This window comes from Petromyzon marinus, assembly GCF_048934315.1.
Source record: "Petromyzon marinus isolate PM22_M1 ecotype Great Lakes invasive population chromosome 83 unlocalized genomic scaffold, UKy_Petmar_22M1.pri1.0 chr83_unloc.2, whole genome shotgun sequence".
Classification (NCBI taxonomy): domain Eukaryota; kingdom Metazoa; phylum Chordata; class Hyperoartia; order Petromyzontiformes; family Petromyzontidae; genus Petromyzon; species Petromyzon marinus.
The window spans coordinates 470,001-485,747 of record NW_027422635.1 but is presented as its reverse complement, the minus strand read 5'-3'; the positions used below and the strand labels follow the sequence as shown (position 1 = coordinate 485,747).

The 15,747-nt window shown below is 50.9% G+C and overlaps 1 protein-coding gene across 1 annotated transcript in view; it reads right to left on the bottom strand.

Moving 5' to 3' along the window:
* The window catches only part of LOC116938299 (uncharacterized), a 26,459-nt gene continuing 10,712 nt past the window's right edge, over positions 1 to 15,747 (bottom strand). The window contains exons 4-6 of the mRNA XM_076058983.1: positions 8,472 to 8,632; positions 4,212 to 4,271; positions 1 to 475 (exon numbers count right to left, since the gene is read on the bottom strand). Coding sequence (XP_075915098.1) covers positions 417 to 475; positions 4,212 to 4,271; positions 8,472 to 8,632 — 280 coding nt within the window. The 3' untranslated portion in view covers positions 1 to 416. The remainder of the gene's footprint in view (positions 476 to 4,211; positions 4,272 to 8,471; positions 8,633 to 15,747) is intronic.

Below are 15,747 nucleotides of genomic sequence, written 5' to 3'. Positions count from 1 at the left end.
ATAAACAACAACAACCTCCAGACTGTTCCTCACCGTCACGTCTACAACAACAACAACAATAATAAACAACAACAATAATAAACATCAATAATAAACAACAACAATAAACAACAACATCAACAATAATAAACAACAACAATAACCTCCAGACTGTTCCTCACCGTCACGTCTACAACAACAACAATAAACATCAACAATAAACATCAACAACATCAACAACAATAATAATAAACAACAACAACATCCAGACTGTTCCTCACCATCACGTCTACAACAACAACAACCATCAACAACAACAATAACAACCATCAACAACAATAATAATAAACATCAACAACCATCAACAACAATAACCTCCAGACTGTTCCTCACCGTCACGTCTACAACAACAATAATAATAATAAACAACAACATCATCAACAATAATAAACATCAACAACAACAATAACCTCCAGGCTGTTCCTCACCGTCACGTCTACAACAATAAACATCAACAACAACAACATCAACAACATCAACAACAACAACAACAACAACCTCCAGACTGTTCCTCACCGTCACGTCTACAACAACAACAATAAACATCAACAATAATAATAAACAACAATAATAAACATCAACAACAATAATAATAAACAACAACATCCAGACTGTTCCTCACCATCACGTCTACAACAACAACAACCATCAACAACAACAACAATAACAACCATCAACAACAATAATAATAAACATCAACAACCATCAACAACAATAACCTCCAGACTGTTCCTCACCGTCACGTCTACAACAACAATAATAATAATAAACAACAACAACATCAACAATAATAAACATCAACAACAACAATAACCTCCAGACTGTTCCTCACCGTCACGTCTACAACAACAACATCAATAATAAACAACATCAACATCAACAATAATAAACATCAACAACATCAACAATAATAAACATCAACAACAACAACAATAATAAACATCAACAATAAACAACAACATCAACAACAACAATAACCTCCAGACTGTTCCTCACCGTCACGTCTACAACAACAACAACAATAATAAACAACAACAATAATAAACAACATCAACAATAATAATAAACATCAACAACAACAACCTCCAGACTGTTCCTCACCGTCACGTCTACAACAACAACATCAACAACCATCAACAACAACAATAATAAACATCAACAATCAACAACAACCTCCAGACTGTTCCTCACCGTCAGGTCTACAACAACAACAATAATAAACATCAACAACCATCAACAACAATAATAATAAACATCAACAACAACATCAACAACATCCAGACTGTTCCTCACCGTCACGTCTACAACAACAACAATAATAACAATAATAAACAACAATAACCTCCAGACTGTTCCTCACCGTCACGTCTACAACAACAATAATACACATCAACAATAAACATCAACAATAAACAACAACAATAATAAACAACAATAAACATCAACAACATCAACAACCATCAACATCAACATCCAGGCTGTTCCTCACCGTCACGTCTACAACAACAACAAACATCAACAATCATCAACAACATCAACAACAATACCGCTGAGGAGGAGAGGCTGCCGCTCCTCCGTCGGGAGCTGGACCGGTACCGCCTGGATCTCTGTGGCATTCAGGAGGTCCGATAAGACTGGTCATGGCGTGTGTGTGTGTGTGTAGAGGAGAGGCTGCCGCTCCTCCGTCAGGAGCTGGACCGGTACCGCCTGGATCTCTGTGGTATCCGGGAGGTCCGGTGGAGTGGATCTGGTGTGTGTGTGTAGAGGAGAGGAGAGGCTGCCGCTCCTCTGTCGGGAGCTGGACCGGTACCGCCTGGATCTCTGTGGCATTCAGGAGGTCCGATAAGACTGGTTCTGGCATGTGTGTGTGTGTGTAGAGGAGAGGCTGCCGCTCCTCTGTCGGGAGCTGGACCGGTACCGCCTGGATCTGTGTGGTCTTTGTGAGGTCCGGTGGAGTGGATCTGGTGTGTGTGTGTGTAGAGGAAAGGCTGCCGCTCCTCCGTCGGGAGCTGGACCGGTACCGCCTGGATCTGTGTGGTCTTTGTGAGGTCCGGTGGAGTGGATCTGGTGTGTGTGTGTGTAGAGGAGAGGCTGCCACTCCTCCGTCGGGAGCTGCAGCGGTACCGCCTGGATCTCTGTGGCATTCAGGAGGTCCGATAAGACTGGTCATGGCGTGTGTGTGTGTGTAGAGGAGAGGCTGCCGCTCCTCTGTCGGGAGCTGGACCGGTACCGCCTGGATCTGTGTGGTATTCATGAGGTCCGATAAGACTGGTTCTGGCATGTGTGTGTGTGTGTGGAGGAGAGGCTGCCGCTCCTCTGTCAGGAGCTGCAGCGGTACCGCGTGGATCTCTGTGGTATCCGGGAGGTCCGGTGGAGTGGATCTGGTGTGTGTGTGTGTGTAGAGGAGAGGCTGCCGCTCCTCTGTCGGGAGCTGGACCGGTACCGCCTGGATCTCTGTGGCATTCAGGAGGTCCGATAAGACTGGTCATGGTGTGTGTGTGTGTGTGTAGAGGAGAGGCTGCCACTCCTCTGTCGGGAGCTGGACCGGTACCGCCTGGATCTCTGTGGTATCCAGGAGGTCCGGTGGAGTGGATCTGGTGTGTGTGTGTGTGTAGAGGAAAGGCTGCCGCTCCTCTGTCGGGAGCTGGACCGGTACTGCCTGGATCTCTGTGGCATTCAGGAGGTCCGGTGGAGTGGATCTGGTGTGTGTGTGTGTGTGTAGAGGAGAGGCTGCCGCTCCTCCGTCGGGAGCTGGACCGGTACCGCCTGGATCTCTGTGGTATCCGGGAGGTCCGGTGGAGTGGATCATGTGTGTGTGTGTAGAGGAGAGGCTGTCGCTCCTCTGTCGGGAGCTGGACCGGTACCGCCTGGATCTGTGTGGTCTTTGTGAGGTCCGGTGGAGTGGATCTGGTGTGTGTGTAGAGGAGAGGCTGCCGCTCCTCCGTCGGGAGCTGCAGCGGTACCGCCTGGATCTCTGTGGCATTCAGGAGGTCCGATAAGACTGGTCATGGCGTGTGTGTGTAGAGGAGAGGCTGCCGCTCCTCCGTCGGGAGCTGGACCGGTACCGCCTGGATCTCTGTGGCATTCAGGAGGTCCGATAAGACTGGTCATGGCGTGTGTGTGTGTGTGTAGAGGAGAGGCTGCCGCTCCTCCGTCGGGAGCTGGACCGGTACCGCCTGGATCTCTGTGGCATTCAGGAGGTCCGATAAGACTGGTCATGGTGTGTGTGTGTAGAGGAGAGGCTGCCGCTCCTCCGTCGGGAGCTGGACCGGTACTGCCTGGATCTCTGTGGCATTCAGGAGGTCCGGTGGAGTGGATCTGGTATGTGTGTGTGTAGAGGAGAGGCTGCCGCTCCTCCGTCGGGAGCTGCAGCGGTACCGCCTGGATCTGTGTGGCATTCAGGAGGTCCGTTAAGACTGGTCTTGGCGTGTGTGTGTGTGTAGAGGAGAGGCTGCCACTTCTCTGTCAGGAGCTGCAGCGGTACCGCCTGGAACTCTGTGGCATTCAGGAGGTCCGTTAAGACTGGTCTTGGCGTGTGTGTGTGTGTAGAGGAGAGGCTGCCACTTCTCTGTCAGGAGCTGCAGCGGTACCGCCTGGAACTCTGTGGCATTCAGGAGGTCCGGTGGAGCGGCTATGGCTCCAGGCACCATGGCGCTGGTGAGCAGTGAGTAGAGCTGGTGAGCAGGGCTGGTGAGCGGTGAGCAGGGCTGGTGAGCGGTGAGCGGTGCTGGTGAGCGGTGAGTAGGGCTGGTGAGCGGTGAGTGGTGAGTAGGGCTGGTGAGCGATGAGCGGTGAGTAGGGCTGGTGAGTGGTGAGCGGTGCTGGTGAGTGGTGAGCGGTGCTGGTGAGTAGAGCTGGTGAGCGGTGAGCAGGGCTGGTGAGCGGTGCTGGTGAGCGGTGCTGTTGGTGGTGCTGGTGAGCGGTGAGCGGTGAGTAGACATGGTGAGCGGGGCTGGTGAGCGGTGAGTAGACATGGTGAGCGGTGAGCGGTGCTGGTGAGCGGTGAGCGGTGCTGGTGAGCGGTGAGCGGTGCTGGTGAGCGGTGCTGTTGGTGGTGAGCGGTGAGCGGTGCTGTTGGTGGTGAGCGGTGCTGGTGAGCGGTGCTGGTGAGCGGTGCTGGTGAGCGGTGCTGTTGGTGGTGAGTGGTGAGCGGTGCTGTTGGTGGTGCTCACCGTTGGAGCGTGAGCGTGAGTGAGACTTGTGGGAGCGCCGACGTGATTCCTGTAGGGCTCCTACACAGACACAGAGACACACACAGAGACACAGAGACATACACACATACATATACATACATATACACACACAGAGACACACACACAGAGACACACACAGAGAGACACACACAGAGACACAGAGACATACACACATACATATACATACATATACACACACAGAGACACACACAGAGACACACACAGAGAGACACACACAGAGACACAGTGAGACACACAGAGAGACACAGAGACACACACAGACACACACAGAGACACACACAGACACACAGAGAGACACACACAAATAGAGACACACACAGAGAGACACACACAGAGACACACAGAGACACAGAGAGACACACAGTGAGACACACAGATACACACAGAGACACACACAGACACATAGTGATACACACAGAGACACACACAGAGACACAGACAGAGACACACAGACACATAGTGATACACACAGTGAGACACACAGTGAGACACACAGAGACACACACAGAGACACACACACAGAGACACACACAGAGACACACACACAGAGACACACACAGAGACACACACACAGAGACACACACAGATACACACACAGATACACACACAGATACACACAGACACAGTGAGACACACAGACACACACAGACACACACAGAGAGACACATACAGAGATACACATAGTGATACACAGAGAGACACACACAGACACACAGACACACACAGACACACACACAGAGACACACACAGAAACACATACAGTGATACACACATATACATACATATACATACAGAGACACACAGAGATACACACATAGTGATACACACAGTGATACACACAGAGACACACAGAGACACACACAGAGACACACACAGAGTTCACATAGTGATACACATAGTGATACACACAGAGACACACACATAGTGATACATACATACATACACACACACAGAGATACACAGAGACACACAGACACACACACAGACACACACACACAGACACACACACACAGACACACACACACAGAGACACACACAGAGAGACACACACAGAGACACACACAGAGATACACACAGAGATACACATACATACATATACACATAGTGATGCACACAGAGATACACATAGTGATACACACAGAGATACATACAGTGATACATACACACAGAGACACACACAGAGATACACACAGACACACACAGAGATACACACAGTGATACACATAGTGATACACACAGAGACACACACAGAGATACACACATACATAGAGAGATACACACAGACACACACAGAGATACACATAGTGATACACATAGTGATACACACAGAGACACACACAGAGATACACACAGACACACACAGAGATACACATAGTGATACACACAGAGACACACACAGAGACACACACAGAGACACACAAAGAGATACACACACAGAGACACACAGAGATACATATACATACATATACACATAGTGATGCACACAGAGATACACATAGTGATACACACAGAGATACATACAGTGATACATACAGTGATACACACAGTGATACATACACACAGAGACACACACAGAGATACACACAGACACACACAGAGATACACATAGTGATACACACAGAGATACACACAGAGACACACACAGAGACACACACAGAGATACATACAGTGATACATACATATACATACACACAGAGACACACACAGAGATACATACACATACCCAGATACACACACACAGATACACACACATACCCAGATACACACACATACCCAGATACACAAACACAGAAATACACACAGATACACACACACCCAGACACACACACACACACACAGATACACACACATACACACACGCACATACCCAGATCCTCACCCAGTGTGAGTGAGTTGGTGAGGGCATTCATGAGCGTGTGGGTGAGCGAGTTGGTGAGTGAGTTGGTGAGCGAGTGGGTGAGCGAGTGAGTGCACGTACGTATGTGTCAGTGGATAAGTGAGGAGGTGTGTGTGTGAATGAATGAGTGGGCGAGTGAGTTAGTGAGCGAGTGTGTGAGTGCGTGAGTGAGTGGACGTACGTATGAGTGAGTGGATGACTGTGTGTGTGGGTGAATGAATGAGTGGGCGAGTGAGTGAGTGAGCGAGTGGGCGTACGTATGAGTGAGTGGATGACTGTGTGTGTGTGTGGGTGAATGAATGAGTGGGCGAGCGAGTTAGTGAGTGAATGAGTGAGTGAGTGAGCGAGTGGACGTACGTATGAGTGAGTGGATGACTGTGTGTGTGTGTTGGTGAATGAGTGAGCGAGTGAGCTAGCGAGTTAGTGAGTGAGCTAGCGAGTGAGTTAGTGAGTGAGTGAAAGTGGATGTACGTATGAGTGGATGACTAAGTGTGTGGGTGAATTAATGAGTGGGCGAGTGAGTGAGTTAGTGAGCGAGCTAGTGAGTGGGCTGGTGAGCGAGTGAGCGAGTGGATGTACGTACGTATGAGTGAATGACTGTGTGTGAGTGAATGAGTGGGCGAGTGAGTGAGTGAGTTAGTTAGTGAGTGAGTGAGCTAGCGAGCGACTGAGCGAGAGTGGACGTACGTATGAGTGAGTGGATGACTGTGTGTGTGTGTGAGTGAATGAGTGAGTGGGCGAGTGAGTGAGTGAGCGAGTGAGTGAGTGAGCGAGTGAATGAGTGGGCGAGTGAGCGAGTGAGTGAGTTAGTGAGCGAGCTAGCGAGTGACTGAGCGAGAGTGGACGTACGTATGAGTGAGTGGATGACTGTGTGTGTGAGTGAATGAGTTAGTGAGCGAGCTGGTGAGTGAGTGAGTTAGTGAGTGAGCGAGTGAATGAGTGGGCGAGTGAGTGAGTGAGTTAGTGAGTGAGCTAGCGAGTGACTGAGCGAGAGTGGACGTACGTATGAGTGAGTGGATGACTGTGTGTGTGAGTGAATGAATGGGCGAGTGAGTGAGTTAGTGAGCGAGTTAGCGAGTGAGCTGATGAGCGAGTGAGTGAGTGGATGACTGTGTGTGTGTGTGTGGGTGAATGAATGAGCGAGTGAGTGAGTTAGTGAGCGAGCTGGTGAGTGAGTGAGTGAGCTAGCGAGTGAGTGAGTGAGTGAGCGAGCTGGTGAGTGAGCGAGTTGGTGAGTGAGTGAGTGAGCTAGCGAGTGAGCTGATGAGCGAGTGAGTGAGTGGATGACTGTGTGTGTGTGTGTGGGTGAATGAATGAGTGGGCGAGTGAGTGAGTTAGTGAGCGAGCTAGCGAGTGGGCTGGTGAGTGAGTGAGTGAGCGAGCTAGCGAGCGAGCTGGTGAGCGAGCTGGTGAGCGAGTGAGTGGATGACTGTATGTGTGTGGGTGAATGAATGAGCTAGTGAGTGAGTGAGCGAGTGGATGACTGAGTGTGTGTGTAAGTGAATGAGTGAGTGAGTGAGCTAGCGAGTGAGCTGGTGAGCGAGCTGGTGAGTGAGTGAGTGAGCGAGCTAGTGAGCGAGCTGGTGAGCGAGCTGGTGAGTGAGTGAGTTAGTGAGTGAGCTGGCGAGTGAGTGAGTGAGTTAGTGAGCGAGCTAGCGAGCGAGCTGGTGAGTGAGTGAGTGAGCGAGCTAGTGAGTGAGTGAGTGAGCGAGCTAGTGAGCGAACTGGTGAGCGAGCTGGTGAGTGAGTGAGTGAGCTGGCGAGTGAGTGAGTGAGTTAGTGAGCAAGCTAGCGAGCGAGCTGGTGAGTGAGTTAGTGAGTGAGTGAGCGAGTGAGCGAGCTGGTGAGTGAGTGAGTGAGCTGGTGAGTGAGTGAGTTAGTGAGCGAGCTGGTGAGCGAGTGAGTGAGCGAGCTGGTGAGTGAGTGAGTGAGCTGGTGAGTGAGTGAGTTAGTGAGCGAGCTGGTGAGCGAGTGAGTGAGCGAGCTGGTGAGTGAGTGAGTGAGCGAGCGAGCGAGCTGGTGAGTGAATGAGTGAGTGAGCTAGCTGGCGAGCGAGCTGGTGAGTGAGTGAGCTAGCTAGTGAGCGAGCTGGTGAGCGAGCTGGTGAGCGAGCTGGTGAGTGAGTGAGTGAGCTGGTGAGTGAGTGAGTGAGCTGGTGAGTGAGTGAGTGAGTGAGCGAGCTGGTGAGTGAGTGAGTGAGCTGGTGAGTGAGTGAGTGAGTGAGCGAGCTGGTGAGTGAGTGAGCTAGCTAGTGAGCGAGCTGGTGAGCGAGCTAGCGAGCGAGCTGGTGAGCGAGCTGGTGAGCGTCCGGGCGAGCTCACCGTGGCGTGTGGTGTCGCGGGTGAGGTCCAGGTTGTGCAGGGTGAGGAGGTATCCCGACGAGGTGGAGACCAGCATGCGGGAGCAGTCCGGGGTGAGCCGCATGCGCATCAAGTAGCGTGTGTGGAAGAACGTCCGGTGGGGGCAGCCTGTCTCTGTGCAGCTACACTCAGCACGGGGACACGGGGAGAGACCACCACCACCATGACACTCACCACAGAGACCACCATGACACTCACCACCACCATGACACTCACCACAGAGACCACCATGACACTCACCACCACCATGACACTCACCACCACCATGACACTCACCACCACCATGACACTCACCACCACCATGACACTCACCACCACCATGACACTCACCACCACCATGATGATGACACTCACCACAGAGACCACCATGATGATGACACTCACCACCATGACGACACTCACCACCATGACGACACTCACCACCATGATGACACTCACCACCACCATGATGACACTCACCACCATGATGACACTCACCACCATGACGACACTCACCACCATGATGACACTCACCACAGACACCACCATGATGACACTCACCACCATGATGACGACACTCACCACCATGATGACACTCACCACGGAGACCACCACCATGATGATGACACTCACCACCATGATGACACTCACCACCATGATGACACTCACCACCATGATGACACTCACCACCATGATGACACTCACCACAGACACCACCATGATGACACTCACCACCACCATGACACTCACCACCACCATGACACTCACCACCATGATGACACTCACCACCATGACACTCACCACCATGATGACACTCACCACCACCATGACTCTCACCACGGACACCACCATGATGACACTCACCACCATGATGACACTCACCACAGAGACCACCATGATGACACTCACCACCATGATGACACTCACCACCATGATGACACTCACCACCATGATGACACTCACCACAGAGACCACCATGATGACACTCACCACCATGATGACACTCACCACCATGATGACACTCACCACCATGATGACACTCACCACCATGACACTCACCACCATGATGACACTCACCACCATGATGACACTCACCACCATGATGACACTCACCACCACCATGACACTCACCACCATGATGACACTCACCACCATGATGACACTCACCACAGAGACCACCACCATGACACTCACCACCACCATGACACTCACCACCATGATGACACTCACCACCACCATGACACTCACCACCATGATGACACTCACCACCATGATGACACTCACCACCATGATGACACTCACCACCATGATGACACTCACCACAGAGACCACCACCATGACACTCACCACCATGATGACACTCACCACCACCATGATGATGATGACTCTCAACACCACCATGACACTCACCACCATGATGACACTCACCACCACCATGACACTCACCACGGACACCACCATGATGACACTCACCACCATGATGACACTCACCACAGAGACCACCACCATGACACTCACCACCATGATGACACTCACCACCACCATGATGATGATGACTCTCAACACCACCATGACACTCACCACCACCATGACACTCACCACGGACACCACCATGATGATGATGATGACTCTCAACACGGAGACCACCATGATGGTGATGACTCTCACCACCATGACACTCACCACGGAGATCACCATGATGATGATGATGACTCTCAACACCATGATGACACTCACCACCATGATGATGATGACTCTCAACACCATGACTCTCACCACAGAGACCACCACCATGATGATGATGACTCTCACCACCATGATGACACTCACCATCATGATGACACTCAACACCATGATGACACTCACCACCATGATGATGATGACTCTCACCACCATGATGACACTCACCACCATGATGACACTCACCACCATGATGACACTCACCACAGAGACCACCATGATGATGATGACTCTCACCACCATGATGACACTCACCATCATGATGACACTCAACACCATGATGACACTCACCACCATGACGACACTCACCACCATGATGACACTCACCACAGAGACCACCATGATGACACTCACCACCATGACGACACTCACCACCATGATGACACTCACCACCATGATGACACTCACCACCATGATGACACTCACCACAGAGACCACCATGATGACACTCACCACCATGATGACACTCACCACCATGATGACACTCACCACGAGACCACCATGATGGTGATGACTCTCAACACCATGATGACACTCACCACCATGATGACACTCACCACCATGATGACACTCACCACAGAGACCACCATGATGACACTCACCACCATGATGACACTCACCACCATGATGACACTCACCACCATGATGACACTCACCACAGAGACCACCATGATGACACTCACCACCATGATGACACTCACCACCATGATGACACTCACCACCATGATGACACTCACCACCATGATGACACTCACCACAGAGACCACCATGATGACACTCGCCACCATGATGACACTCACCACCATGATGACACTCACCACCATGATGACACTCACCACCATGATGACACTCACCACCATGATGACACTCACCACCATGATGACACTCACCACCATGATGACACTCACCACCATGATGACACTCACCACCATGATGACACTCACCACAGAGACCACCATGATGACTCTCACCACCATGATGACACTCACTACCATGATGACACTCACCACCATGATGACTCTCACCACCATGATGACACTCACCACCATGACGACACTCACCACCATGATGACACTCACCACAGAGACCACCATGATGACACTCACCACCATGATGACACTCACCACCATGATGACTCTCACCACAGAGACCACCATGATGACACTCACCACCATGATGACACTCACCACCATGACGACACTCACCACAGAGACCACCATGATGACACTCACCACCATGATGACACTCACCACCATGATGACACTCACCACCATGATGACACTCACCACCATGATGACACTCACCACCACCATGACACTCACCACCATGACACTCACCACCACCATGACACTCACCACCATGATGACACTCACCACAGAGACCACCATGATGACACTCACCACCATGATGACACTCACCACGGAGACCACCACCACCATGACACTCACCACCATGATGACACTCACCACCACCATGACACTCACCACCATGATGACACTCACCACCACCATGACACTCACCACCACCATGACACTCACCACCACCATGACACTCACCACCATGATGACACTCACCACCATGATGACACTCACCACAGAGACCACCATGATGACACTCACCACCATGATGACACTCACCACCATGATGACACTCACCACCATGATGATGACACTCACCACCATGATGATGACACTCACCACCACCATGACACTCACCACCATGATGACACTCACCACCACCATGACACTCACCACCATGATGACACTCACCACAGAGACCACCACCATGACACTCACCACCATGATGACACTCACCACCATGATGACACTCACCACCATGATGACACTCACCACAGAGACCACCATGACACTCACCACCATGATGACACTCACCACCACCATGACACTCACCACCATGATGACACTCACCACCACCATGACACTCACCAACATGATGACACTCACCACCACCATGATGACACTCACCACCATGATGACACTCACCACCATGATGACACTCACCACCATGATGACACTCACCACCATGATGACACTCACCACCATGATGACACTCACCACCACCATGACGACACTCACCACCACCATGACACTCACCACCATGATGACACTCACCACCATGATGACACTCACCACCATGATGATGACACTCACCACCACCATGATGACACTCACCACCATGATGACACTCACCACCATGATGACACTCACCACAGAGACCACCATGATGACACTCACCACCATGATGACACTCACCACCATGATGACACTCACCACAGAGACCACCATGATGACACTCACCACCATGATGACACTCACCACCATGATGACACTCACCACCATGATGACACTCACCACAGAGACCACCATGATGACACTCACCACCATGATGACACTCACCACCATGATGACACTCACCACCATGATGACACTCACCACAGAGACCACCATGATGACACTCACCACCATGATGACACTCACCACAGAGACCACCATGATGACACTCACCACCATGATGACACTCACCACCATGATGACACTCACCACCATGATGACACTCACCACCATGATGACACTCACCACCATGATGACACTCACCACCATGATGACACTCACCACCACCATGACACTCACCACCATGATGACACTCACCACCACCATGACACTCACCACCATGATGACACTCACCACCATGATGACACTCACCACCATGATGACACTCACCACCATGATGACACTCACCACAGAGACCACCACCATGACACTCACCACCATGATGACACTCACCACCACCATGATGATGATGACTCTCAACACCACCATGACACTCACCACCATGATGACACTCACCACCACCATGACACTCACCACGGACACCACCATGATGACACTCACCACCATGATGACACTCACCACAGAGACCACCACCATGACACTCACCACCATGATGACACTCACCACCACCATGATGATGATGACTCTCAACACCACCATGACACTCACCACCACCATGACACTCACCACGGACACCACCATGATGATGATGATGACTCTCAACACGGAGACCACCATGATGGTGATGACTCTCACCACCATGACACTCACCACGGAGATCACCATGATGATGATGATGACTCTCAACACCATGATGACACTCACCATCATGATGACACTCAACACCATGATGACACTCACCACCATGATGATGATGACTCTCAACACCATGACTCTCACCACAGAGACCACCACCATGATGATGATGACTCTCACCACCATGATGACACTCACCATCATGATGACACTCAACACCATGATGACACTCACCACCATGATGATGATGACTCTCACCACCATGATGACACTCACCACCATGATGACACTCACCACCATGATGACACTCACCACAGAGACCACCATGATGATGATGACTCTCACCACCATGATGACACTCACCATCATGATGACACTCAACACCATGATGACACTCACCACCATGACGACACTCACCACCATGATGACACTCACCACAGAGACCACCATGATGACACTCACCACCATGACGACACTCACCACCATGATGACACTCACCACCATGATGACACTCACCACCATGATGACACTCACCACAGAGACCACCATGATGACACTCACCACCATGATGACACTCACCACCATGATGACACTCACCACGAGACCACCATGATGGTGATGACTCTCAACACCATGATGACACTCACCACCATGATGACACTCACCACCATGATGACACTCACCACAGAGACCACCATGATGACACTCACCACCATGATGACACTCACCACCATGATGACACTCACCACCATGATGACACTCACCACAGAGACCACCATGATGACACTCACCACCATGATGACACTCACCACCATGATGACACTCACCACCATGATGACACTCACCACAGAGACCACCATGATGACACTCACCACCATGATGACACTCACCACCATGACGACACTCACCACCATGATGACACTCACCACCATGATGACACTCACCACCATGATGACTCTCACCACCATGATGACACTCACCACCATGATGACTCTCACCACAGAGACCACCACGATGACACTCACCACCACGATGACACTCACCACCATGATGACACTCACCACCATGATGACTCTCACCACCATGATGACACTCACCACCATGATGACACTCACCACAGAGACCACCATGATGACACTCACCACCATGATGACACTCACCACCATGATGACACTCACCACCATGATGACACTCACCACCATGATGACACTCACCACCATGATGACACTCACCACAGAGACCACCATGATGACACTCACCACCATGATGACACTCACCACCATGATGACACTCACCACCATGATGACACTCACCACCATGATGACACTCACCACAGAGACCACCATGATGACACTCACCACCATGATGACACTCACCACCATGATGACACTCACCACCATGATGACACTCACCACCATGATGACACTCACCACAGAGACCACCATGATGACACTCGCCACCATGATGACACTCACCACCATGATGACACTCACCACCATGATGACACTCACCACCATGATGACACTCACCACCATGATGACACTCACCACCATGATGACACTCACCACCATGATGACACTCACCACCATGATGACACTCACCACCATGATGACACTCACCACAGAGACCACCATGATGACTCTCACCACCATGATGACACTCACTACCATGATGACACTCACCACCATGATGACTCTCACCACCATGATGACACTCACCACCATGATGACACTCACCACCATGATGACACTCACCACCATGATGACTCTCACCACAGAGACCACCATGATGACACTCACCACCATGATGACACTCACCACCATGACGACACTCACCACAGAGACCACCATGATGACACTCACCACCATGATGACACTCACCACAGAGACCACCATGATGACACTCACCACCATGATGACACTCACCACAGAGACCACCACCATGACACTCACCACCATGATGACACTCACCACGGAGACCACCACCACCATGACACTCACCACCATGATGACACTCACCACCATGATGACACTCACCACCACCATGACACTCACCACCATGATGACACTCACCACCACCATGACACTCACCACCACCATGACACTCACCACCACCATGACACTCACCACCATGATGACACTCACCACCATGATGACACTCACCACAGAGACCACCATGATGACACTCACCACAGAGACCACCATGATGACACTCACCACCATGATGACACTCACCACCATGATGACACTCACCACCATGATGATGACACTCACCACCATGATGATGACACTCACCACCACCATGACACTCACCACCATGATGACACTCACCACCACCATGACACTCACCACCATGATGACACTCACCACAGAGACCACCACCATGACACTCACCACCATGATGACACTCAC